Source organism: Vigna angularis, chromosome 5, assembly GCF_016808095.1.
Source record: "Vigna angularis cultivar LongXiaoDou No.4 chromosome 5, ASM1680809v1, whole genome shotgun sequence".
Taxonomy (NCBI): domain Eukaryota; kingdom Viridiplantae; phylum Streptophyta; class Magnoliopsida; order Fabales; family Fabaceae; genus Vigna; species Vigna angularis.
The window spans coordinates 38,014,485-38,040,633 of record NC_068974.1 but is presented as its reverse complement, the minus strand read 5'-3'; the positions used below and the strand labels follow the sequence as shown (position 1 = coordinate 38,040,633).

Here is a 26,149-nt window from a genome sequence, read left to right as displayed (position 1 = left end):
TATTATTCTGAATCGTGTTATTGTTGAGGCAGGAACGAAATGTGAAATTAACTTGATTGAGTTGAATAGGCTAACTTCTCAGTGTACTAATTTTGAATGTGGTATTATTTTTCCCTACTAGAAATACAACGGAATTACTAGATGAGCTGTAATATAAGTGTTTTGTTATTTGTAGATTAAAGTCAGATTATTATATGTATCTTTGCATACTTATTTTTAAATTTCACTGTTTTTTTTCATTTAAATATGTTATGTTAAACTGTTGTACAGACAAATAAACCAATAGTAGAAAGGTAAAAAATTGAAGAATGGTATGAATAATCAGAGAGAAGCAGTGATCTTGAGAAATCAGATTGAATTGATGTTTCAACGTGCTTCTTCACCTCATCAAAATCATTCATTTATGAGTCTTCATCTAACCTGCTTTTTTCTGAACCTCTCACTCGTACATGACTTACGCGGCGCTACAGGATCCAAGAGTTAGCTTAAGGATATTTTCTTATTTTCTTATAATAACGCACTCTAGTCACGTGTAGCAAGTTTGATACGATATTTTTCTCTACTTCGGAACTGGCAACGTTCATCACATGGCTGCCATTTCTTGTCAAGGAGAGTAGTAGGCCTGTGTATTATTTTCCCTTTCAGTAACTTTACATTCAATTGGTTTTTGTATGTTTAGCTCAAATTTAAAACCCTATTTTTTCTTTACATTCAATTGATCTTTGTATGTTTAGCTCAAATTTAAACTTTTTAGACAAATTAGACATATTGTCCGAGTTATCCATTCGGTTCGTTTCATCTTTGTTTGCGGTTGCGACTATTACTTTCCTTCGCTTGAGCCTGATTGCATAGAAATTATGTTAATACCGTCGACTATTGTCAATACTGAGAAAAGTACTTCACTTTGATTGTTTCTGGTAGGTTTGGAATAATAAAAGAAACGCATCAATAATAAAAATACATGCTCTAAGATAATCTGTCATAAAATATTTACAGGATATCAAATAAAAAGTTATATATATTGGCATCAAATATAATAGAAAGATTTAAAACAGGAAATAATGTAATATTTATGCACCACTAAATGACCACTAAATGGTGTAACCTATAAATGGTCTAGTTGTCTTTATGTGTATAATCTACTGTCCACGCACTAGTAAATGGTTTAATAGATAATCTAGTAACTGGTAAACCGTTTAATAGATAATCTAGTAGATAGGTTTAATGAGTTTTTCTTCATATGGTTTCATTTACAACCATCTTCATAATTCTCCATATTGACTATAAATCACAAAAGAACTTTCTTCCATAATTGTTCTTTATTCTTAAATGAAAAATTAATCAACTCTAAACAACAATTAAATGTAAGACACCTTAACTATCTTGATAAATAATTACACATTTTTGTATAATACTTAGTTCTCCTATCATTCACTTCAACTATAAAATCTCATTTACCCCTTATGTGAGTATGGTATACTCTATATGGATAGTAAATAAAACCACCACAAAATTGTAATTTTTTTCCAACAAATTAAATTATGGTCTTAAACAATGTAAACATGCGCTTTGAAAGTCACTTTATTGTATAATGTGCATCTAAATAACTTGTAACAACTTCTTTGTTATAAGTAGATTGTCTATCTATTTCTAGTCACCTTGCAAAACCAAAAATTTTCATATCAAATTTAGGGCTTGATATTTCTTTGAACTTTAAGTTTCATCTTTATATTAAATTTACGGTATACAAAGATAATATCTACATATAAACAAAAATAATTCATATTATTCTCTTTTCAAAATATAGACATAATTATCATATCTGAATGTAAACATAGTTATTATAACTACATATAAATAGTTGAATATCTTGCACCGCTAACATGAACTCTATCTTAGGATATACATTTATTTTCTCAAGAAATGAAATTTTTCCTTATTCTTAACAAAATTTCTCAAATTGACACATGTAAATGATCTCCAAATCTTCATGTAAAGAAGTTGTCTTCACGTCTAATTGTTTTAATTCAAAATTATGTCAAAATTCGTGTCAAATAATATTTTATTATATGTGAGAAAACCTCATTATATTCAATTTTTTCTTCTTGAATAAAACATTTCACCAATGATCTTGTTTTAAAAATTTTCTTTTTGTCATTTATTATTCCTTCATTGTTTTAATACCTACTTGCATTCAATTACCTTCTGATTTTTTATAGGCTAATTAGTGATTACATGTAACTCTTTAAAAATTCAAATTTTTCCTTGTTTCTTTTTTCTTCTTATTCTTCACCATTGAGATAGTTATATTAAATTCATTATCATTTTTCCTAAACTCTTGAAATTTAATGTAGTTTCTTAGTCCTAATTGAGGTTTGAACCTCTTGGGATAATATTTTTTTCTTTTTTTAACCAATTTTTTTTTTTCAAATGCTCATACATTTTAAGATACGTATTAAAAAGTATAAAAGTCTTATCATTATTATCTAAGTTTCATTTCAAAATTTTCAAAATCTTATGAAATTATGGCTCTTACTTCATAATAATTCTTGATTGTACTGATTTAAATAAGTATAAGTATTTTTTCCAAAAGTAATCTATGTGCTAATGATTTTGAAAGATACAATAATTCTGAGATTTATTCACATAGTTGTTAAAGTTTAGTACTTCACGACTTTCTTTCCAAAAAAACATGAGATTATGACACTTTATTTTTATCTTTTTATCATGTCACTCTTCTCTTTTTTGTGAAAAAGAAGATGATACATTCCTCTCACTCTTTATTACTTCAATATAATCTCATATCAAGACAATCACCATTCCGATCCTCTATAACACTAAGGAAGAAAGATAATAAAAAGAAAACACTATTATATTTAATGATAAAAAAAGTCACACACGAAAATCATATATTATAAATCGTCCGTAGAGTATCAAACGAGACTCTTAATACCAAAAAACCAAAAAAAAAAAATCCCAAATATCATGCCTATACTAATTTGACTACATTGAAAATATTATCAGCTTTAAAACTCTATTTCTATATCAGGATTTGTCCTTCTGATAATGTATATAAACTCTAACCAGAAGAAATTATGTTTTTGAAGAGTTAAAAAGAAAAAATCGATGGTCCAATCAGAAAAGTGCAAGCGAGGGATGGATATGAGAAGGTAGTTGGTGTGGCTCCAAATAAACCACGGCGAGAATAAGAATGCATAGTTTATTAACACTCACTCACCCCGTGTCTTCCAAATTGTGGTGAGTGCTGAATCCTAATGGAAATGTGTGGAGCCACTGCTTTGACATGGTCTCACACCATCTCTCCGTCGCTTCATCTTCCTCGATCTCTCTGTGTAAGTGTTCATTCATCGAACTAACCTTTTCGTTTCTCACCTTTCTGCATTCTCCACTTTCCATCAATGCACGTTCCTTCCGTTTTACCAGACCAGAGAGACCAGGAGCTTTAGGGTTTGGTGCGTCACCAATCAAGATCCCAAGGTATTACTTATCCGTTCTGTTTTATTATTATTATTATTATTGTCATAGGCAAATGTTAGTTGTTAGTGACAAATGATTTTGGATGCTAATAATCATATTAGGTTTGTCTTCATCTCGCCTTAGGAAACCTTATTCGGTTAGGATCGATAGCTCTTTTGGTTCTAAATAAGAGTGCCACCTGTGATTATCAGTGTCCACCTCTCAACCTCACAATTGATTGCAAGCCAAAAATTGAAGAGGGATGAGCTATGCAACTTTGTATGTCTTGTTAAGTGTTGCTTATAACTAATATTTACTTTAAGATTCACCAGATTGCTTCTATATGTCTAGGAACCATGCCTTTTGTTGAACATTACATTGATAATTTGCATATTGAGAAGGTCATGTTAACTGTTATCAGTTTCCTTTTCTAACTGTTCATTTAGTTTGGGTTTCACATTATAAGCTAAAAGTGTTTTTGCAGGGAAGTAAAATGATCATATCTGTAACTGGAGCAACGGGTTTTATTGGTAGAAGGTTGGTGCAAAGACTGCATGCAGGTTATGCCACCCTCTTGCTTAAATGAGCACATTTGTTTATGTTTTATTATATGAAATGCAGTATTTTCCTGGTGATCTATTGTACATCTAGATTTCGGCCATTTTTAATCCTGCTTAAATTTCACTATGCATTTTGGTTGTATTTTCCTAGTGCTCTCTTGTACATCTATATTGCACACAGTGATACTGTTGTTTTGCAAAATATGAACTAAACGAACATAAATAGTTGCATCCTTCGTGATGATGAATCCGTATAACTCCTGGATTTTGTTAGACTCTTGGTTGGCTATTTGTTAGACTCTAAGCTTCTGTAGGTATATGTGTAAACATTTAAGCTAACTTGCATTTCAATAACAATATTTGCAGACAATCACAGTGTTCACGTCTTGACGCGATCTAAATCTAAAGCAGAAACATTTTTTCCGGGTAAGAAGGTAATAAATTAATGCTATGAATGTGTTCTAACACTCACACTTTACAAAAGAATACCGACAAACTCATTTACAGCTGCAAACCTTTTCAAGAGATCAAAGTGACACATCAATTTCAATTACAGCAGAATAGCTTCAATTTTTAAATTATAAGTAATATACATTTGTTGGTTCCAATTCAAGCATTTATTTTTCTCAGTAGAGAAAAATAACAATTTTCTGCTCAACCTGACTCTTTCAGACATATACTGTACGTTGGATTAATTGGTTAATTTTACCTTGGTATCTACAGCAAAAGACTTTCCAGGAATCAAGATTGCACAAGAGCCAGAATGGAAAGATAGCATTCAGGGCTCAACGGGGGTTGTGAATTTGGCTGGACTGCCCATAAGTACCCGGTGGTCTCCTGAGGTTATTGCCGTTCTTATTACTTCCACTACTTAGATGATTTAGTCTTCAACTTACACCTATTTGGTGTGGTTATCAAGACATATTAGGTATCTTTCTAATGATGTTTTGATATTGTCTCTGTTCAGGCTAATTTGATTTGTAGTTTATCACCGCAGTATGTTTCTTTTCTAGTTGCGTTGGAAAGGCCTCATTTTTATTTGTTCTAAATTTTATTGGAATAAGAAAATTTACATACGACATTTTTATATCCAGAATTCTGAAATTATGAATAATATATTGATGTATAATTTCAGAAACTTTTTTCTAAATTGGACATTGATGTAAGTTGAAAACTGTTGGACATTATCTTTTAGAGGAACTAACTGACTATACCTACACATATACTGTCTATTTTTCTGTCTATTCTTCCTCTAACCTTTTTTGTGCTGGTAAAATTAGCACATGCACAATTCCAAGGGAGTAACATACATTTTAATGCTGCAGATAAAGAAGGAAATCAAGCAGAGCAGGATTAGAGTGACCTCAAAGGTAAGCATACATTTCCCATTGACAAAAATGAAAACAAATATGTTGTTTATTATTTTCTCTTGGTAAAAATACGGGCCTCCACAGATTTTTCCGCTATTTGCATAAATCATTGCTTATTCTTCCTGACCTATTTATTTCGTAGCAAAGGTTGTAGAATTGATAAACAGTGCACCAGATGAAATTCGACCTAAAGTTCTAGTTAGTGCAACAGCTGTTGGTTATTATGGTATGTATGTTTGTATGCAAAAAATGATTCAATACTAATTGGTCATTGTCTTGCTTGGAGATTAATATTATCATTGGTTGTTTAATGCATTGGCTAGCAAATATAATTATTTTTGGAGCACGTGTTATATTCACTAACTGGTTAATAACTATGCGTGCACAGCAAGTTTTTTCATTTTCCTTCCACTTTAATACGTTCAGGTACCAATGAGACACAAGTCTTTGATGAACAAAGTCCATCAGGAAATGATTATTTGGCCGAGGTAAGGAAAAAAATACATGCTTTTGTTACTACTGTACAGAAAGATAAGATTTTAAAATGTGATGAGAAAGTAGAAAATAAAAAAACTTCTTTGCTTTGTGAATGGATGGAATATTTAAAGAGTATTACTCATGAACTCAAAAGGATATTGATCTTTCTTATTTAACATTTCGTCTGATGATTTTTATAATCTCTTAGCTTTCTGTTTTTCTACTTAGTTGATGGTGTTTAAAAATATTGGTCATAATTGATATATCTTATAAATAGCTTTTGATATTTTTCCATCGAAAGTGTGTTTATGATCATTCAGGTTTACGAATCCGATATTTTCGAGTCAACGAAAGGTATCAAAACTAATCTGACTTTGGTTTTAGGAATTTGAGTCATTTGAAAACCAACATTTATTATTTTGTTGAAAGTGCAAAAAGAACCCAGTTTCCTACTTTGAAATTTGATCTCGAGACTGAACTTTTAAAGTGTCTAGTACAAAATATACAAGTTAAATGTAGGTATTGATTATGAAAAATAGGAGCTACTTCTGTCTAACTTTCTGTCCCTCGAGATGTTACTAAAGAATATGGAAACATGTCCAACTGTAGCTTCTAGATTGCACTGACCAAGAATGCCCCTTCTGTACAGGTTTGTAGGGAGTGGGAATCAACAGCCCTAAAGGTAAACGGAGGTGTTAGACTGACTCTAATTCGCATTGGTGTTGTTCTTGGTAAAGATGGTGGAGCACTAGGTTTGACTTCTAAAGTGCAAATTATGGACTTAAATATAGTATTTGATATCCTATACTTGTCCACTTATGCCCTTAGGCTTATATTCGTGATTCTATTAAATATGATCTTAAAACAAAATATATTTTGTGATACAAGTATTTTTCTTGTTTAATGCATGAAGAAATTACATCTGATAAAAAAACTATTGAAAATTCATGATATTGTTGGGTTTAACTGATAATAACATCTGACTCTCCGCAGCTAAAATGATACCTCTCTTCAATTTGTTTGCTGGTGGACCTCTCGGTTCTGGAAAACAATGGTATTTTACTCAGTGTCTTTCGCTTGCAAGAGATGTACTTCGTAGTATTTTTAGCCCATTCTAAGACACTGTCGATGAAGCAAAAACAGCCCTTTTTACGGATTGATTGCTGCCAATAAGATGTTTAGTTTGTATTAATTTCATGGTAGATGTCATAGTTGAGTACTTGAGTTCTTTTTATTATTTCGTACAGGTTCTCCTGGATTCACTTGGATGACATTGTCAATTTGATATATGAAGCGCTATTAAATCCATCTTACAAAGGTGAACTATTCACTGCCACCCAAAACGAATTTATCAAAATTCATCAAAAAAAATGCAAATGAATAATGGACAGCCAGAATTACACGGTTAAATTATGTTATTCCTTTTGAGATTACCCCTAGCCACTCTAGACATTTTCAAGGCAAAATATTTTCAGTTTAGTTTGTTGCATTATCGTGAATGATGTTTGTTTGTTTAGGTGTTATCAATGGAACTGCACCAAATCCTGTGCGATTGGCAGAATTGTGTGACCAGCTGGGACATGTATTGGCTCGTCCCTCATGGCTGCCGGTACCGGATTTTGCACTCAAGGCTGTCCTTGGAGAAGGTGCTTCTGTGGTAAGGAATAATCTCTGCTTAATTTGCCCTCACTCTACTTAACTGCTGCCATTTAACTTCTTCTCTTTGTAGGTTTTAGAAGGGCAGAAAGTGCTTCCTACTCAAGCTAAGAAGTTGGGTTTCACCTTCAAATATTCTTACGTCAAGGATGCCCTTAAAGCAATTCTTTCATGAAGGAATTTTTCCCTAGTAACGGCCATATTCTTTATTCTTTCCAATCATGCATGCATGCATCATCATCATCAACCTTTTAAGGACTTCAGCAGCTGCCATTCACCGTATTGAGATTTTTTGAAAGCGGTATACGTTTGAAAATCTGGTTGTGCTTGCATTGTAGTCAATATTATTTTTTGGTAATGTATCAGAACATGTATTACAGCATATTTTCTTATATTTTTTTTAAGCACATTTCATTGCATTTTCTCTACAAATTGTTAAAACATTTTTTAGCCATTCGAAAAACATTAAGTATTTCACACCACGATAACTTTAAAAAATATTATTTCTTTTACCTTTATCTCTACATATTTTTTTAATAAAAAGCAGTATGTGACGGATGATATCCTATCTGGTTAATGTCTTTTTAAAATAATTAAAACTCGTTATGCTATTTTTAAAACGCGACTGCCCCTTGGTTAAAAAGAAAAAAAAGAGAACTAGAGTTTATATATTTTTTAACACTTCCTTCCAAAATGACAGATTTTAAACTAATTAGAAAATATAATTGAAATGAAGTAAGAGAAACAACTAGGTCCCGTTTTTAAGTGAGTTGATGGATTGATTTGTTGAACTAAATTCCTCTGTAGATGGTTTTATCGTAATTATCCAATTACATATCCTAACGTATTATAAGTTTAGACAATTATATTTAAAGTCATACTAATCATAGTATCTGATTAACTAGTAGTGTCAAGTTACACTGATAGTTCATAACTACAATCAAATTATATGATTATCTTAATAGTTTTACTCATTATAATTTATGAATTTAAAAAAGACTATATCATAGCTATATACATAATATTTATTCTATACATAAGTGAATGAAGCACTGTTATAATTTATGGCCTCATAGATGAAAATACAACTCATTTGCCAAGCCATATCATAAGGGTACTTAGGAAGAAAAAAAACACTAGAAGATACCTTATTATCCTAATCAACGTTTGTGGAAGTTTTAACACTGCTCGTTAACGGGATATCGCCGTTAGTGCCATGAAGTCCTTTGGGTTTATTAGGGTTCCTCCAGAAATGACCGAAAGAGCCTTCGATTTCCTCAAGAGTCTTCCCGCGTGTTTCGGGGAGCATGGTGTAGTGAAAAATCCACGCAGCAACAGCGATGGCGGCGAAGAGAAAAAAAGCACCTCCAGTTGAAATGGCCTTACAGAGGGACAGAAAAGTCATTGCGATCACTCCACTCGTCACCCTATTCACAATGGCTCCAATAGCCACGCCCTGAGCGCGCAATCTAAGCGGGAAAATCTCCGAGCTATACACCCACGTGATGGGCCCCGACCCAATCGAGAAAGTAGCTACATAAGCCAACACTGCAGCGATGCTAAGCCCAATGGCCCACGTCAGAGTCGACCTAGAATGGTCCACCACGGTGAGACTCACACCCAGTGTCACAAGCGAAAATATCAGTCCACTGACGCTGCACAAAAGCAACACGCGCCGCCCGGCCCGGTCCAACAAAAACGTGGCAACCAAAATGGAAACGGTTTTCACGAACCCAACCGCCACCGTCGCCAGGAGAAGGTAGTTATCGGATTTGATTCCGGCGCTATGGAAGATTCTCGGGCTGTACAAAACGACGGCGTCGATGCCCGTGGCTTGCGCGAAGAAGTGAATCCCAAGCGACGCGACGAAGATGTGGAGAACCGGGCGCGTGGGGTGGAGGAAAAGTTCTTTCCATACACCTTGCCCGTGACTTTGCTTGTTCACTAATACGACGTCGTCGTCGCAGTCCTGAGGGATCCCAGCCGTCTCTTTTATGTCGGCTAGCCTTAGCCGAGCCTCTTCCTCGGAGTCGGAGATTTTGTACAGAATTTTTTTGGCTTCGCCTAGTCGACCTTGCGCCACCAGCCACCTCGGTGACTCCGGCATGACTAGCACTACCGCGGCTAGAAACATGGCCGGAACGGCTCCCACTCCAAGCATGAGCCGCCATCCCAGCCGAAGCGACATCTTCGAAAATCCATAGTTTGAAATGTATCCTATCAGAATCCCTCCGTTCAGGAATATCTGAAAAACCAAAAATAGCTACTTTGAATAGTCGTTTCATCTTATTAACTAATCGAAATGCATCAGAGAAAACCAAACACTGATCTTAGCCATGTCAACTAAACAATGTTTACATCAACGAAACAAATAGTTTGTTATACCGTTCAGCTCAGTTCGAGCGTATAGTTTATTTCTAATTTGATAAAACAAATTTACACTCGATAAAAAAAACCAGTTCAATATTCCACAACACGACTGAACGTAACTTTCGAATTGAAAACATGAAATTCTTATTTATGGAGCTTCGAAGTTTGAAGTAATTGAAACGTGATTGGAAGGAGAGAGAAATAGGAACCTCTGGCAAGGATGTGAGGAGGCCGCGAGAGGAGGTAGGGGAGATTTCGGAGGTGTAGACAGGGGCGATGAGGAAGGCGAAGCCAACGCCAACGCCGGCGAAGAAGCGGCCAAACATGAGAAAGGCGTAGTTAGGGGAGAATCCCATGAGGATTGCTCCGACGAAGAAGATTATGCCGGCGAGAGCAATGGTGTAGCGCCGACCTATCCAGTCTGAGGTTCTGCCGGCGATGAAAGAACCGACCGGCGAGTAGAGGTTGATGATACCATTCAGGATTTCGATTTTCACATCCGACACTCTGAGATCTCGTTGTATGTACAAAGCTGCTCCACTCATGACTCCAATATCTGTAGTAATTAAAATTCTTTTAATATTTTTAAGAAAATCATGGACTGAGAAAAATCAACGAAGGAATAGAAAATATATACTTAGCAGTGTCATACTCACCATAACCTAGTAAGATAGAAGTCATGGAAGCTAAAATGGCACAAGCTAAAGCAAACTTGTTTCTTTTGGGTTTGTTTTGAGGATCAAAATCTTGTTTCATAGATACAGCTTCCTCCACAGCCATCTTTGTTGAAGAGGATTATGCAGTTTTTTTGAGAAGAACACTGACCATGTATAATTGGAATTAGGAAGACACTTTCCCTGTCGTTATCTTATCTCACACTTATGCCATTCTCTCTGACTGTTCACTCTCTAGTCAAACAAACGTGCAATAATTTGCTACTGGTGAAACAAGGTCTTTAAAAATAAAGCTTTACGTGTTCGTTATTTAAAAAAAAAGGTATTTACACATTTTATGATGATAGAGTTTTTATATTCCTATAATGAACGTGTGTTATAACCAAACAAAAATAGTTTGTAACCACAAATAAATAAATCATGAAAAACCAAACTATTTAAGAAATCATGCTAAAATACAATGCCAGTGGCACTTTCAAAGCCATTTGAAAATCATACAAGACAGACTCACTTACCTGAATTCTCAACATAATGGCATTACACTCACTTTTTAAGGGAAATTCTTTTCCTTTTTGAATAATTTCCAAAGAGATCAAGAAAAGAATATTATGAGTGTGCATCCGTACTTTGAAAACAGATAAATTTACGTAAATTGTGTAATACATTATGGATTTTATAAAAGTAAATAAATTTTTAAAAAATCACAATTATAGATAAATCAGACTAAATAAGAATGACCTTTAATATAGAAATTGTGTTAAAAGTACGCTATTTTCGTTTAATAAAATTGAAATCGTGTTGGAACAGTGTGGCAATATGGCTGGAGTTTACTTTGAACTCTAGTAGTCACTGGAATTGTTCCTAAAGCAGACAGAATGATGGAGTTTGAGGAGAAAAGGAATGAGGATAGGTTGCATCTCTACCTTCTCTAATCAAACAAACCACTCGCCACGAAAAATTAGCTGGATGTAATCTGTGCATGATTATGTAACAGTATTTATTACTATTAATATTCTAGAAATTACTGAGTACTGTTAAGGGAAATGTTCTAAATTGTAGATATCTGCTATGCTGGCATGACTTTAATTTGAATAAAAAACAACTAAATAAATTAACACTAAACTAAGTCATTTTAATATAGGATGATTTCGTTTTAAAAACCAAAATCGTGCTTCCTCCGGTTTCATTAAAAGAAACTCGCGTGGTTACGAAATTATGTCTATTTAGTACGACTTACTCGTAAGTAAGGTTGGCTATAAATTGTATTTTTTTAAATTTAGATATAATAAAATAGATTGAATTTATAATTTATATTTATTTTAATTAGATTTATTTTATTGGTTCTGGTCTGTATTCGACGTGGGTCGACTTCAGTTGATTTTTGCCTTGAAAAAACATACCATTACTAGCTTATCATACTAGTTATACCTTAAAAAAACAGACCTAGCTTTACTCGAAACAAGATTATTTGGCTTGCCGTTGATCTCTATAAAGTTATAGAAATAAAAAAAAATAGTTCAGAAATAAAACTTCAGTAACCAGAGAAACTAAAAACAATAACAAGTCCACCACAGTTATGTAAAGTAATCTATACTGATCTACGCTGCCTCGTGGCACAATTCGATCGTCTCAGTGTAATATACAAAAGTACGTATGCCTGACTTCCTTCAAAGTGAGAGAAATTAAAGTAGTTTACAATGAAACAAACACAACAAACCTTGCACCAAGAGAAGAGAAAAATTTAAACTCGTTAGATGATACACCAAAATGATAAAAAAAGACAAGACAACCGCCCAAAGTGGCTTTAATCAATAACTCACATCCCTTATCTCAATGAAGCTGCAATCCTCACGTTTCTATGTTTGAAAGAATGCAGAACAAGTTGAAAGAGTGTGATCAATCAGAAACACTGATAAAAATCTCTCTAACACTGTACACGCGCGGGCCAAAACAATAAAAAGGACTATAAAAGAGATGCTGAGCTATTTTTCCACGAAAAAGATGATCTCCGCCCTGTGATTAGGGGTGAGAAGCTAAGCCCAAACATCTCCTTGAGGGCCTTGCCCCTCTCCCAAAACCTCACTAACTTGGCAACTATTGTAGCACTTTGCATTACGTGGTTAATATCATTTTCGCTCCACAAACGGTTCACTAGCTGCATTCTCCTGCGCTTTGAATCCAATGAAATGCCCCACTCCTCGTACAGCCTTATTCTCTCCTTATCGGAAAGCCTCCTCTGTATAAGCTTCACAAGCATTCCTCTTTCTCGCCGAAGTGCTTTCACGCTGTATCCCCAACCAAGCACAAACATGAAATGAAATACACTAGTTAACAAGTTAACCTCCATGGTGCAAGGAAAAGTAATAAACTAAATCAACCATAAGTGAATCAAATCAACAAAACAGGCAATAGCTTTTTGTAGGGAATTATGTGTGTATAAATAATCATATGATCTATTTCTCAACATAAGTGTCAGAATGTTTAATGTAGAAAATTTTCGTTGGTCGTATTGGCCAATATGCCCATTTGGATTCCGAATAATACAAGAAACTGAAATGCATACAGAAGTGACAGAAAGAGAGAACAGAACCTTGAAGCTAGTGTGATTGTCTGACTATTTCTCACAGACTGGTTCCCATCAGAAAATGTTTCTTTTAGGAAGGATAGTCTTCTAAGTTCTACCTCCATGTAAATGGAGTCTGTTGGATCACCCCTGAACAAAAGAAAGAAGTAGGTCCTGTGGGTCAATGGTACACAGCATGATTGCCACAGTTCAATTATCTCCTTTTGCTGACTCATGAATTGCAGAGACCAATCTAAAGGAGTTCCAGGTGTCTCTAACATCGGATCCACACCTACATCTTTCACGTTCCTCTTTCTTCCTGCCTCGTGGTCCTACAATTCAGAAAAGCGTATTTTTTTCAAAAGCATCGAGATTAAAATAATGACCTTCAAAAATTCAGTAATTTAATCATCAAATGGAAAGTTGTATGAAATTATGAACAGCAGTAACACATGAAATTATCCATGCCTGTTAGTATCAATATACAATCTTGTTACAGTGGAAGCTGGAGTTTCTCCTACCACTTTCTATTGAAAAGGCAGAACCTTCCATAATTAAATGACAGATAAGGAAATTCCTACTAAAGTATTTGTTGTAAACACTACAATCTAAAAGTCATATATTTGCCCTGATAAAGATTATCAGTTTATCTGTTATCTGCATGAATGTGAGTGATCAATATTGCATAAATAGTAAACAGTCTCCCATACTTAGGAAGAGAAAATTAAAAGATCTGTAATACTAAGGAAAATAACGACTTATTCTCACCTGACCATCAACAAGCTGCTTTTCATATTCTTGTTTGACCATTTCTTTCATCCCAGCAACAAAAGTCTGGATGCTAGCAATATCCTCATCAGCAGATGTTCTGATGCCGCACGCTCTAAGATCATCCACAGAAAGACTTCCCATGGAAGACTGAGAACCATTCCTTAACAATTTTATGGAACCATCATAATTTAATGGAGGAAACTTCCTCCGCAAACCATCTGGTCTTCCAGGGAATCCTTTGTCATATCCATTGGCTGGAGTCCTCTGTATTTCTCCCATTGACTCCGGAGAACCAGTCATGTGATACTCCGTACAACTCCAGCTTCTAGTTAATTGAAGATTCCTATAATTTGACATATTTTCTGACATGACCTGTGGAGATTGCTCATCAGGGGAAGGACATACGAGAGAATCAATGGTTGACTGTACATCATGCAGCCTCTGCTCCAGAAGTGTTGAATTTTCTTGGATCTGACTGTCTCCATCATCTTCATTCAAATGTGAAGATATTTCCTGGCTTGTTCCACTTTCCTCTCCAGATATTGCTGAAGTTAACTCCCCATTGTCAACACATCGAACTTCCTTGCAGTAATCTTCAGTGTCTTCTGTACAACCAAAAATAGATAACAAATGATTGGATCTGATGCAGTTCCCCAAAGAATATCATCATTATTATCAAACTATGTACACTGCAGGCATAGATATGCAAGGACCTACCATCAGGATTACTTCCACTGTCTCCGTCATTATAACGAGGGTTGTTGAACTCTCTGATGTGTGTATTAGGACGATGAGGACCACAAATGCTCGATGACTCTGATACTGAACAGTCATCATCCCATATATCTTCCCCTTCCTGCACATTCAGATTAATGATTAATAATGCTGGCCCGAAAAATGCAATCTCAATTCAGAGGCACGACATCAAACATGTAACAAATCACGAAATAGACACTACTTTTTCCGATATCTGCTCCTTTCCGACCATGCGCAGCAAATCTTCAACCCTTGATTGAGCAAGGTCACGTTGCTTAGTTAGCTCCCTAATTTCCTTCTCCATCTGAATAATTGAAATTCATATCATGAACATGCAAGGAGCAAAGAAAACACAGAAATATTAACATGCATGAACCTAAAAAATATTTCATTTAATATCAATACAACTATATGAAAGATATCGAATTTTTTTCCCAAAAAGCAAGGCTACTAACCCATATAAAATGGCTAAATTCAAGTGTTTCCAGGGAGAGTGACACGTGTTGAAAACATGAACGGTAAGATATATTTAAGAAAACCCCTGCTCTATCGAAAAAAAAAACGAGGCAAACAAATCCATTTGAAGTCTATTCTAAGGTTTTGCAATCCTTCTTAAAGATAGGATACATAAATTCACAGGGCGGTATTGGTCAAGAACACAAGTAGCCAGAAAAGAGAGGTGAATACACAAGATATGCCCACAATCAATACAAACATTATAGCACAAGAATTCAAACAGTAAATTATACAACCTTCTCTATCTGGATATCTTTCTTTCTCAACAATGTTGCATAATCACAATTGGCAGTAACGGGACCAGGAGTTTTCAACTCACTCTCCAATCTAGCCACCTCTTTCTGCAAATGCTTTACCAAGGCCTTATCAGACATCACGACATTAACCTGTGCTTTAGTGGTAACTTCTTTTGCACAACAAGCAAAAAGAAGTGTGTTTCTGGTCTGATCAACATGACTTCGTGCAGGGCTCAAAGTGCAAATGATAGCCGTCCTAGCATTTCCACCCAAGCAAGGCTGCAGTATACGTGTCAACTTGGAATCTCTGTAATTGATGTGTCCATGTCTTCCGTTACTGCATTATTCACATCAAGTCAATGGATTTATTAAACAGTTATGGGATAGCTCCTGCGTCAAAGTTTTGAACATACAGAAGATTTCTAGTGTAAAGATACCTCCAATTAGCCACAGATACAAACTAATATGCCTTCCTTTTTCTCACAATTTCTCAACGATGAATGAAATAAACATAATATTAACTAGATTTCATCTCTCTAACCGAAGAGTTTCAGATGTATAAATTAACTAAAGAGACTACCCTAATTCTTTATATATAGAAACGCTATCCTACTATGACATTATAATAGTCTAAGTTCCATATAGAAAACCAGGCAACCTTATAGCCAGAAGGTTATAAAGAAAAACTAGAATAATATGATTAAGCAATAATAAAATTAAAAGTCATGGGAAGAGGTGAGATTAAATAAATTTGATGTAGATTTTCTAACCATATTAGAAACTGCATAAATAAGGAAAGCCCCATAAACTGAGGAGTGAGTAGACAACCTAAGCTTGCGAATAACTGTTCCAAGAGTAAGTAAACTCCGGTTTATATGACAACCTTCTTTTAGTCTCATCCCAGCTGATGATGCCTGAGATGCACGCTCACTCCCTGCCAAATCAACAAAATTCTGCAGAGAAACAAAAAAAAAATTTAACTATAAAAGCTTTGATAATGACCATAATAGGAGGGGTATTTTAAAGAATGTAAATCATACCACACTAGCTACTAGGGTGGCTGAGTTGCCTTTGCCTAGGAATTCCCTGGCAGAACTTTCCATTGTCTGAAATGTTGCAACTCCGTTAATGGAAGTCTATCAGCAAAAAATATTAAGCATGAAAGGGGAAGGCACATACCAATCTGATAATTTGGTGAGATCTAGAACTCTTTTCATTTAAGTATGTCTCTCCCACCTGCCTCTGAGCTGCAAGAATAAATAAAGTAAGCAATACAATAATGCCTACTATTGACTACCCTGTAACAAGAAAACTAAGCAAAGTCTTTTACTTTTACCTTCACTGAAGGCTATAAGCTCTTTTAAATGTCCCCAGTCTCGAAGAGTCTCCTCTGTGAGTTTCTCTAAAATGGGGCCTCTCTGATTTGAAAATAATGAATCATTAAAACAACAGTTGATTATGCAATATTTTTCTGACACTTTTATCCAATATAAAGGCATTATTCACCTCTGGATCATCACGTAGCCTAAGAGGAGTGTTGTCCGTACTGAGGAGGTCCCGAACAATTTCATTGTAAATTTCAATTGCTGAGAACTTCAATATAAATGCTCTTTCTTCATGCTAAAAAGGTTAAAGTTATCTTGTCAACAGCACTTATTAATAATATTATAGGCTCTGGTGGAGAATGATAGCCAAGAATTAAACAAGAATATATATCAATATAATAGTATAGTTACCCTCTTTATATAGTCAAAAATATCAGCAACAGCGTATTCGGTTATTCCAACCATCGTATATGTCTTTCCACTACTTGTTTGCCCATACGCAAAAATACTGGCTGAAAGAATATATAATACCTATATTAATCAAGATGGGCAATGAGTACAAGAAACTAGCCATCATGAGAATATATACTCACAGTTAATTCCACCAACAACTGAAAGAGCGACTTCTTTGGCTCCTTCCTCATATACCTGCCTTGTGGCACAATCACCCCGAAATACTTTGTCTATCACCAATAATAAAAGCCGATCAAAAAAAAAAATCACCAATGACAAAAAAAGAAAAGTTTAGAAACATTCCGCCCATAATCAATGGATTTCCAGTTCGATGTCTTTATTAAAAATTAAAACTTGTAAAGGATATATCATACGACAAAAACTAGGCAAAATGCAATTTAAGCATAGTAATACTACATTTAAAAATTAAAGTTTAAACAAAAGTGGGATTGACAGTTAGCAAGTGGTGCTAATTCATCCACCAAATTTTTGCATCAAAATTAATTATTTTCCAAAGTTGGGCCACGCAAATTAGGAAAAAAGTGCATTACCGCAGAATTGAGTCGACGCAATCCAATCCTAAACTAATCGAAATGTAAAAATAACTAAATGTCTTTCTTTCTTCAGGTAAGGGAAAGAGATCCCGATGGCGTTTAGGACTACATATTTACCAAATTCAACCCGAGTTAAGTCCTCAGTACTTTGTTAATGTCAATGTAAACCTGAAACTGAATAACTCAGTTTCAATGGCAACAAAAAATCCAAATAATAAAGCAACATTTAGATTAAAAAAAGGGATTTGCTTACCAAATGTGTAGGCACTTGGAAATGTGGATCCCTCACGAAGTGTGTTCCGATACAAGATGGTAGTATCATTAATGCATTCCCAGTCTGCTGATTCATTAGCAGCAATCTCCTTCTCGTTCAGAGGCCTCAGCCTTATTGACACAAGAATCTTCTCTTCGCGGCCACTCACTCCTTGCATCTTCTCCCATTTCAGCAGCTCTTCTCCAGCGATAGCTCCCATGTCTCGCTTTACCCGATGTTTTCTCCGACCCAATTAACAAGCTAAGAAGACCTCAGAAAAAGCCCATGACTCCTAAAAGTGGACAAGTGGGTTGGTTGATTATTAAAGCTATTGATTATTTCCCAAAATGCAAGCATATAAAAGAAAAGAACAGAGAGTTTACAAAAAATACTAAGCCCCTAACTAAATGCAAGAACATAATCACAATTCATAATCATGAAATGACCAAACTCAGAAAAGGTAGCCACCCGTTAATTTCGGTTGATAAATAAATACTCGATAACAGCAATAGCGAGCTAACTATAGATTATATTTATATCCAACCAACGAAAAAAAGACCAAGCCAATACAGAATGCTAACTAATTACGCTTTAATCATCAGTAAACTATCGGCGGTTGGCAACATATCACGACCTAAAAGACTTCTGTTTAAAGAGAGATGATCAATCATGATTTTAGTTTAGTCCGATTAAAGGACATACGAGTCTTTTACTTTTATTCTTTGGTACTAAGCTTCATAGGGAGAGAAGAATAAAGAAGAAGGAGCGAGGGAAAAGAAAAATTAAAAAGAAAAAAGAGCTGGCTGGGGCCAACCAAAGCATAAAAAGCGAGGTTCCCTTTTTTATTAATCCTTCCTTCAACAATGAACCAATTGTAATGTAACAATAGAAAACTTTCAACAGCAGCGACCCTGATAACGCTTGAGAACGAAGTAACAGAGTTTTACATAATAATAAATATGAAATTGACCCTGAACTGGTAGTTTTGCACAGCACAACACACAACACACAACCTGGTCCCCAACCAACAGGAAAACAAGGCCATCCTTCCTTTTCAGTTTTTTAATCCTTCTCTTTATTTTCACTTCTGGCCAATTAACAAAAGCATCACAAACACTCACTCTCCCACTCATTCTCATACACATCATATTTTGCAAACCAAGGGATTTTCACCTCTCAACCTCTCTCCGTCCTTTTCGCCACACCGTAACAACGATAACCTAATTCACATTCACAGCACAACGTAGCTTATTTACGAATCTGCAACAACCTCTACTATTTTTTGCAGCTGCTTTATCTGTGATCACAATTCAGAAATAGGATACGAACCGAAATAGAAACAATTTATCATCTCCGCTTCTATCAAACAAATGGCACGTTGATTCACAACAAAGTGCTCCAAATCACCTCGAGTGAACATTTTGGAACTTAGCAAGTATATTCTTCTTCATTCGCCGGCACAAGCCACAACGTAGCGTTAGTAACAATCAGATTCTGTTAAAAAAAAGAAAAAAAAAACAGAGCGAGAACAGTAATCGAGAACAAAAAACATACTCGGTGCGGAATAGAACAGTGTGAATCCGTAACAACTTCACATTACGAATCACGAACCGCGATCTGAAACAGAACGCAATGCGACTAAGAGAGAATATTCGGTTGCTTCCTCTCTCTCTCTCTCAGAGTCTGAAGCTCACACGCATCATAGTTGAGAATGGACCAGCGGGCGCGTAAATCTGATGCGGTGTCAACTTCTTCCATCTCTCTGTTTTTATTTTTATTTTCTTCTCATTTTTTTAATTTGACTTTTAGTTTTATTTGCTTACTGTGGTGGGAAGAGAAGGTAAGTGACGAATGTGTCCCTGCTTTTTGCCCATGAATTCTTGTCCCCCACTCACGTGTGGGAGGGGCATTGGAGTATTTAAGAGTGAGGGTGAGAGCGGTTGTCACCCAAACGCCGCCTAGGCACGTGCGGAGTGTGGAGAAAGCGGTTGCGATTCTACCCACTAGCGTTAATGTCTTAATGACTGTGTTTGAGAAACCGTCCACACGGATAAAGATCCAATCGCGAGAATCCACACGTTTGGAAGTTTGTGTCTAACGGTCACTACAGTGAATAAATAAACTACTGTAGCACTTGCTCCATTTGTTTATTTATTAATGAATGAGTTTTCTATTTTATGTGTGATAATTGTTTAATTAATAATAAATTTGTTTAGCTTCATTTATGGCAGAAAAATACTCTCAAACCCAATATATTTTTAACGGAAGACATTTATCACGAATAAAGGAAGACTTGTGTTTGAAGAGATATTGCACCCATCTTTATATATTTAATTATAACCAAACTAATTTCGTATTGAATAAATATAGTAATTGAGTTTGTTTCATATTTTTGTTTTCATAATAATGTATGGTATGAGTCTCGCCCCGGTTCAATATAAATTAGTTGGATTAACTCTCATTTAGATTATTGAATAGATTCAACAGAATAATTTGTAAAATAAATAAAGTTGTATAATCTTATAAAAGAATATGAACAAAGATTGAACTGTAATTAAATTAATAATAAATAAAATATCATTATAGTTTGTATAAATAAAGAGTTTATATGAAATATATAAATAGTTTGTATTTAATACCAGAATGAGTGAATCATTTTCAGAATTATTTTTTTTGCAGATATCATTTGAATCTTTGCTAACAAAAAAATAGTACTCAATCGATCCAATAAACAAATAATATTCAATTAATCCAACAGAAACACATATTTTTTTTGAAATTATATTTATTGGGTGAGAATAATATGTAAGTTGAGAATGGAATATTTTCAAATATATTAATGGTTAATAAGATTTAAATTTTGAAAATTAGTTGCCTTTAGGTTTATAAAATGTTTTTTTTTATCATGTTTAAGATCTGAAAGAGTTTTGATAATTTATCTCATACAACATCAAGTCTTTGTTTGTTTTAATTATGTATCATTTTGGTTTTAATTTTTTAGTTGTTGAATCGTGGATATAAAATATCTATTGGTTTCATTAATAACGAAATAAGATTTTTCAAGTGATTTTTCAAGTGATTTTTCTTATTTAATAGTTATATTAGCTACTAAATATCTTAACATCATCACAACAAAAATATTATTTGTACTATTGGCTCACCTTTTCTTACGATAATAAAAGTTAATAAAATTATTATTATTATTATTATTATTATAAATTAAATATAAATAAGTTTTCTAAATTTATTGTAAATAAATTTTATTTGTTTTATTAGTAAATAATAAAATTATTATTATTATAAATAGTTTTTATTTAATTTAATTTATAATTAAAAAATGATTAAATTTAGAAAAAACAATCAGATTGAAAAAAGAAAGTTTAAGTTGAAACAAACAATAAAATTGATAAAATAATTATTTTGATCTAAAAAAAATTTATTTAAAGAGTAAATTTGATTATTTTAATTTAAAAAACTTTTCATTTAAAAGATATTTTTTGTAAAATAAATAGAAACAAAAAATAATATATATATATATATATATATATATATATATATATATATATAATATACAATAAACTTACATAATAATCTTTATGACTTACCTAATAATTTTTTTTTTCATAATGTAAATTAGATTGTCTTCAACTCTCACGAATAATATTTTAAATAACATTTTTATTTGTGTGATTTTAATATTAGTAAAGTAAGGATATTACTTTCATGAATCTTAAATTGAATACACAACCTAAATATTTAATCATATTTAAATTTTAGAAATAATTATGTTTTCAATTTATCATATGCTATATCACAATCATATTATCATACACTTTCATACACATGCATTAATGTCAATTTAAATGTTAATAAAGTATAATTAGTTATTCATTATACTATAATAATATTTAAGTTCAATATATTAATCAAGTAATGAAACATAAATAATAACATTTAAGATCTTGTTTTTTCAATGCCTAGATAACAATGGTTATACATTAAATTAAACACAAGTTACAAGTTGTAGTTTACCCATCCACGTATGTTTATCCAACCAAAGATGTTAAAACTTCAGAATAATTTTGGCTCGTCAAGAGAAAAAATTGTTTAACCAGTAATAAATCTTTGGGTGTTTCAATAAAGTAATTTACCCAACAACTAAAACTCTGAAAATTTTAATAAATTGAATTTCGTCTATAGAGAGTTTTTGATCACCAAAAAACTTTACATAATTCAATATTTTTATAGAATGTAACGTGGGTTTAACTAGTTCAAACTCAATTTTTTTTCATTTCTTATAAATGACATGAACCATTTTATTCCAAAATAACGTAAACTTGAATAAATATAACTCAATTGAAATGTTTTGACTTTTTACTACAAAATACACAATATATTCAAATAATTTTAATATATATAATAAACACAATTCGTTCATAAAATCAAACATTATAACCTCGTCACTTTTTCATCTAAATGATCTGTCTTAAGATATTATGAGAATTTAACAAATTTCTCTTACCTATCAAGGTCGGCTTGTCAAAATTTTAGTTTCAAACTTACTTTAAGAAAAATTTCAGTCGTATTTGATTTTGGTTACAAGGCACTCAATTTATAATTTCACATAAAACACATACATACTAATTTTTTAATAACTAGTGACCAAAAAAGTATTTATACTATATTTTTTTTCTCAAATTTGAATAAAGGTTTGATTATTAAGTGTTTATTTTCTTTCATGATTTTTATAAGTGTGCAAATATGTAAATAGAACTCCATCATCCATTCGTTTTTCACATTATCACATTACTTAATAGAGCTTTGGCACGTTCGATTGAGATTAGGGTTGTGTTTGTTTATCTATCTTGTGACATGAAAGCTACGTCTCTTTGGACTTACGATAATCAGAAAAAAAATATAAAATCAGTCTTATCTTCATTTCGAATTAATATTTAAATTTCTGCCTTGTAGTAACATGTCCCATAAATACTTACGGATCTCGATGAATAATAGGGAGTTAAAAATAATATAACTTTTTTATCTAATATCCATATAAATAGCATTCCTTTTCTACCCTCTACAATATAATATATTTGAGTTTCTCTTATTATTTTACATATGAATAGATGATATTAAATAATTACACATTTTTTAATCATCAAAAACACTATCATCTGACTTTATTTTTGAAAAAAAAAAACTTTAAAAACAAAAGTTTAGTTACAGGATTTGGAGACCAAGGTCAACCTATTTCAAAGAAACTCTGCCACCATTCACAAGTTAAAGTAGAATTAAAAAAGATTTGACACTTCCAAGACATATAGGTACCTCTTTAAAAATGAGTTTAAATAAATTTTTTTGTAAAATTGATTTAAAATAAAAAGATTATTTTTCTCTATTTATCTTTTATAATATCTTTGCATTTTTAATGATGAATTTGAGAAAGAATGACTTAATGAATATGATGAGACAAGAGAGAAAAAAGTAACATTGTTTATTTTAAGAGACGGAAGAGATAAAAAAAGTAAAATTATTTACTGTAAGGGATGAAGAAGTAAATGGAAAGAAACTTGAAAAAAAAATTTGTAAAAATTTATAAATAATTTGATGAATGTGATGAATAAAAATATATTTTAATAGATAAAATGGTTAGATTCTAATTTTAACTTTATAGATTAAAATTAATATAAAATAAAAATGCTTGATAAATAGCAAACACAGCATTAGTATTTCATCTCATTCATATTAATTATTGAAAATGCTTGATAAATATAAGAAAGTTAACATATAAAACACAATTACTTTATTTTCTTTGTGATGGTTATTTTTTCTCATTCATAAATAACTAAAACAAATAAATGCTTAGTTTATTATGATTAACATTATATTGATTACCAGGTAGAAAATCACACCTTGATTACGGGAAGTTTGAATTATGCTTCAATCTGTACAGTGTTACAAAGTCAATGGTAGTAATAATTCTCATTCTCTCTCTCCAAAGGACTGCTTCAAACCTTCATAATTTTCTCCATTTCGTGTTTGGAACTTACAACATCATTAAGCACACGAAAATGATGTCCCTTTCTAAAAAAGCCATTAATCATATAATTACAAAGGGTACCCTTCTAATTTCATTTGAATTAGACTTACTTACATTGATTATTCATTGTGTCTTTTTCATGTTTCTATGTGTAAGTTTTCAGCCTTTACAAATCAATGAAATTTGGAAAATATGCCGCTAGCAGTTAAATTAATTTATTATGTCTTGGATTGCAAGTTAGAGTTTACGTATGTATATGATAGGAACAATTATTAACAAAAGTACACCTATGAAAATATTTGGCTTTATATCTATGATGTTTTTTTTATCAGCAAAAAATAAAATTAATAGAAAATATTTGGCGTTGCTCTAACTATTCTACGTAAAGACAACGTTCACATTTTCTAATATCCTTTAAAAACTCTCGAAGGTAATATAGCATTAAACTAAAATTCTACAACAAATTGTACAGCAGATTTTTACCAAAAAAATGGCAAAAATCTAAGTCCTTTGTGTGGATATTCCTGAGAGAAAATCTATTCCAAATAAAAAAAAAAAACTTAAAACTAAAATATTATCTCAAATATTTGATTTTTTTTCCTAATATCTTACGTCTTTCTTAATTCATGTATTATCATCTATTTTCGTATAAAAATAACAATATATATATATAGAAAATAAATTATAAACTTAAATATAAAATTAAATTACTAATTAAGCCGTATAAATATTTATCTATTCAACCCTTAATGATACTTTTCTCTTGTTAGAATATGTATTTTATGTTCATTCTTTTTATGAGCAATCTTCACTACTTTTTGGCTTAGGTTCATTTGATTGATTTCCAATTTCATCCGCAAATTAAGTCCACCTTCCACACAATGACAATGAGACCACAACTACATTTGATTTAACTTGGAAAGTGATTCTCAAAGAATTCATTATTATATGACTTAGCATAATCAATTGACCTATAATTATTAAATGACATTAAGGTCCAATCAAAAGCAACCTAAAAACTTGTGGGTTAAAGCTTTTAGGAGAGGAAGAAAAAAAAAGAGGTGTTTGGCATTTGGTGACATAATGAATAGTTGAACATAGCATGGCATTGATTATAAGCACGTTGTAAAGTGGCAACAAAAGCCGAAAAAGAAGACTGCACAAATTTGGTACGGTGTTGGATTTGCGAGAAGAGTCAAAGACAACTCTTCTATTTTGGTCTTGCCTTGCACGCGTTTCTATCATTTTATGGGCCCTTTGCGTTTTATACTGTCTCAACAATTTTCTCCTCTTCTTTAAATCATTAATTAATTCTTTATTTTCTTCTCACATTTACAAATAAAGTTAAATTCAACTAAATTAATGTATTATTGTTTCTAGGACCGAGCAATTTTACAAAACACAATTTCACACATTCACTCCTCCTTCACCGTTGGTTAGCTATCTGTTCTTGATCTAAATTTTTCTTCGTCTAAAGTTAAGGAGTATCGGTTGAAGGTATTTTGATGTTTAAGTTGGTAAATATGATCAGAATAAAATTTTAAATTCACAATAAATGCAGTCATATATTTTTTTATATTTGACCTTTATTTATAGTTTTTAATATGAACCTAAAATTAGTAGAATGTTAATTATCGTCCAATCAATCCATGACACTAATTGATACTTATCTCTAATCATGATTTTTTATGTTCTTTAGGAAGTACTTTTGCTACTATGATCGATCATCCGGCCTCCAACCATACTTTGTCAGATGATCCTTGTATTTGAATGTTTAATATAATGAATCGTCGGCTACTCTTCGAGATTGTCCAGTCATACAGTACAATTATAGTTATTATTTTATTGATGTAAGTTTGAAAAAAATTATAGTGCGATCATTACTTGCTTTTTTTTTTGCTTGTTTGGAAATTTGTAGATGTTTCTATGTTATGAGTTTTGTAAAAAAGGTAAAAATTTATGCCTAATCTTAAATTAACGATAAACCGCTCCAAAGTTTAGGAGTGAATAAATCCATAACTGAGACCTTTTACATTAGCACATGCAAAAAAAAGTGTTAAAGGACAGAAGCAGAACAAAACATGGATTAAAGTGGAAA

At 32.7% G+C, this 26,149-nt stretch overlaps 3 protein-coding genes across 11 annotated transcripts; 1 reads left to right on the top strand and 2 right to left on the bottom strand.

The window, feature by feature from the left end:
- Positions 1-3,185: 3,185 nt before the first annotated feature.
- Positions 3,186-7,959, top strand: LOC108339036 (epimerase family protein SDR39U1 homolog, chloroplastic). Of its 2 annotated transcripts, XM_017576186.2 has the most exons (13): positions 3,186-3,353; positions 3,445-3,498; positions 3,962-4,037; positions 4,404-4,463; positions 4,761-4,879; positions 5,363-5,407; positions 5,555-5,633; positions 5,834-5,895; positions 6,534-6,636; positions 6,878-6,938; positions 7,132-7,202; positions 7,402-7,541; positions 7,614-7,959. In XM_017576186.2, exons 1-13 carry the CDS (start codon positions 3,276-3,278, stop codon positions 7,713-7,715), a joined length of 1,050 nt encoding a protein of 349 aa, XP_017431675.1. In that variant the 5' UTR covers positions 3,186-3,275; the 3' UTR covers positions 7,716-7,959. The 2 variants fall into 2 exon arrangements, with proteins under 2 accessions (XP_017431675.1, XP_052734440.1); XM_052878480.1 differs by lacking the exon at positions 3,186-3,353 and having other exon boundaries at positions 3,461-3,498; positions 3,951-4,037.
- A 588-nt stretch (positions 7,960-8,547) lies between these two features.
- On the bottom strand, positions 8,548-10,812 carry LOC108340824 (polyol transporter 5). Its single transcript, XM_017578416.2, has 3 exons — positions 10,567-10,812; positions 10,120-10,466; positions 8,548-9,785 (listed from the first exon to the last, which is right to left on the bottom strand). Exons 1-3 carry the CDS (start codon positions 10,688-10,690, stop codon positions 8,697-8,699), a joined length of 1,560 nt encoding a protein of 519 aa, XP_017433905.1. The 5' UTR covers positions 10,691-10,812; the 3' UTR covers positions 8,548-8,696.
- Positions 10,813-12,158: 1,346 nt separating this feature from the next.
- LOC108340451 (kinesin-like protein KIN-7E) lies at positions 12,159-19,798 on the bottom strand. Of its 8 annotated transcripts, none has more exons than XM_052878474.1 (16): positions 19,566-19,798; positions 18,600-19,456; positions 18,012-18,303; positions 17,345-17,434; positions 17,163-17,263; positions 16,933-17,046; positions 16,763-16,844; positions 16,606-16,673; positions 16,467-16,532; positions 16,255-16,379; positions 15,427-15,763; positions 14,877-14,978; positions 14,636-14,774; positions 13,916-14,523; positions 13,175-13,479; positions 12,159-12,869 (listed from the first exon to the last, which is right to left on the bottom strand). In XM_052878474.1, the coding sequence occupies exons 3-16, from the start codon at positions 18,229-18,231 to the stop codon at positions 12,548-12,550; spliced, it is 2,679 nt and encodes an 892-aa protein (XP_052734434.1). In that variant the 5' UTR covers positions 18,232-18,303; positions 18,600-19,456; positions 19,566-19,798; the 3' UTR covers positions 12,159-12,547. The 8 variants fall into 8 exon arrangements, with proteins under 8 accessions (XP_052734434.1, XP_052734433.1, XP_052734435.1 ...); XM_052878473.1 differs by having other exon boundaries at positions 19,341-19,456; XM_052878475.1 differs by having other exon boundaries at positions 19,419-19,456.
- Between the last annotated feature and the right edge of the window lie 6,351 nt (positions 19,799-26,149).

What these genes read in the sequence shown, in the direction of transcription:
- LOC108340824 (XM_017578416.2), bottom strand. Translation starts at nt 10,690, where the DNA reads ATGGCTGTGGAGGAAGCTGTATCTATGAAACAAGATTTTGATCCTCAA. An exon ending in TTCTATCTTACTAGGTTATG is followed by an intron (nt 10,467 to 10,566) that starts GTGAGTATGACA and finishes TAATTACTACAG; the next exon opens with ATATTGGAGTCATGAGTGGA. An exon ending in TCCTCACATCCTTGCCAGAG is followed by an intron (nt 9,786 to 10,119) that starts GTTCCTATTTCT and finishes TTGGTTTTTCAG; the next exon opens with ATATTCCTGAACGGAGGGAT.
- LOC108339036 (XM_017576186.2), top strand. Translation starts at nt 3,276, where the DNA reads ATGGAAATGTGTGGAGCCACTGCTTTGACATGGTCTCACACCATCTCT. An exon ending in GGTGCAAAGACTGCATGCAG is followed by an intron (nt 4,038 to 4,403) that starts GTTATGCCACCC and finishes CAATATTTGCAG; the next exon opens with ACAATCACAGTGTTCACGTC. An exon ending in TAAAGATGGTGGAGCACTAG is followed by an intron (nt 6,637 to 6,877) that starts GTTTGACTTCTA and finishes GACTCTCCGCAG; the next exon opens with CTAAAATGATACCTCTCTTC.
- LOC108340451 (XM_052878474.1), bottom strand. Translation starts at nt 18,231, where the DNA reads ATGGGAGCTATCGCTGGAGAAGAGCTGCTGAAATGGGAGAAGATGCAA. An exon ending in TCCAAGTGCCTACACATTTG is followed by an intron (nt 17,435 to 18,011) that starts GTAAGCAAATCC and finishes TATTGGTGATAG; the next exon opens with ACAAAGTATTTCGGGGTGAT. An exon ending in GCTTATAGCCTTCAGTGAAG is followed by an intron (nt 16,674 to 16,762) that starts GTAAAAGTAAAA and finishes TTATTCTTGCAG; the next exon opens with CTCAGAGGCAGGTGGGAGAG.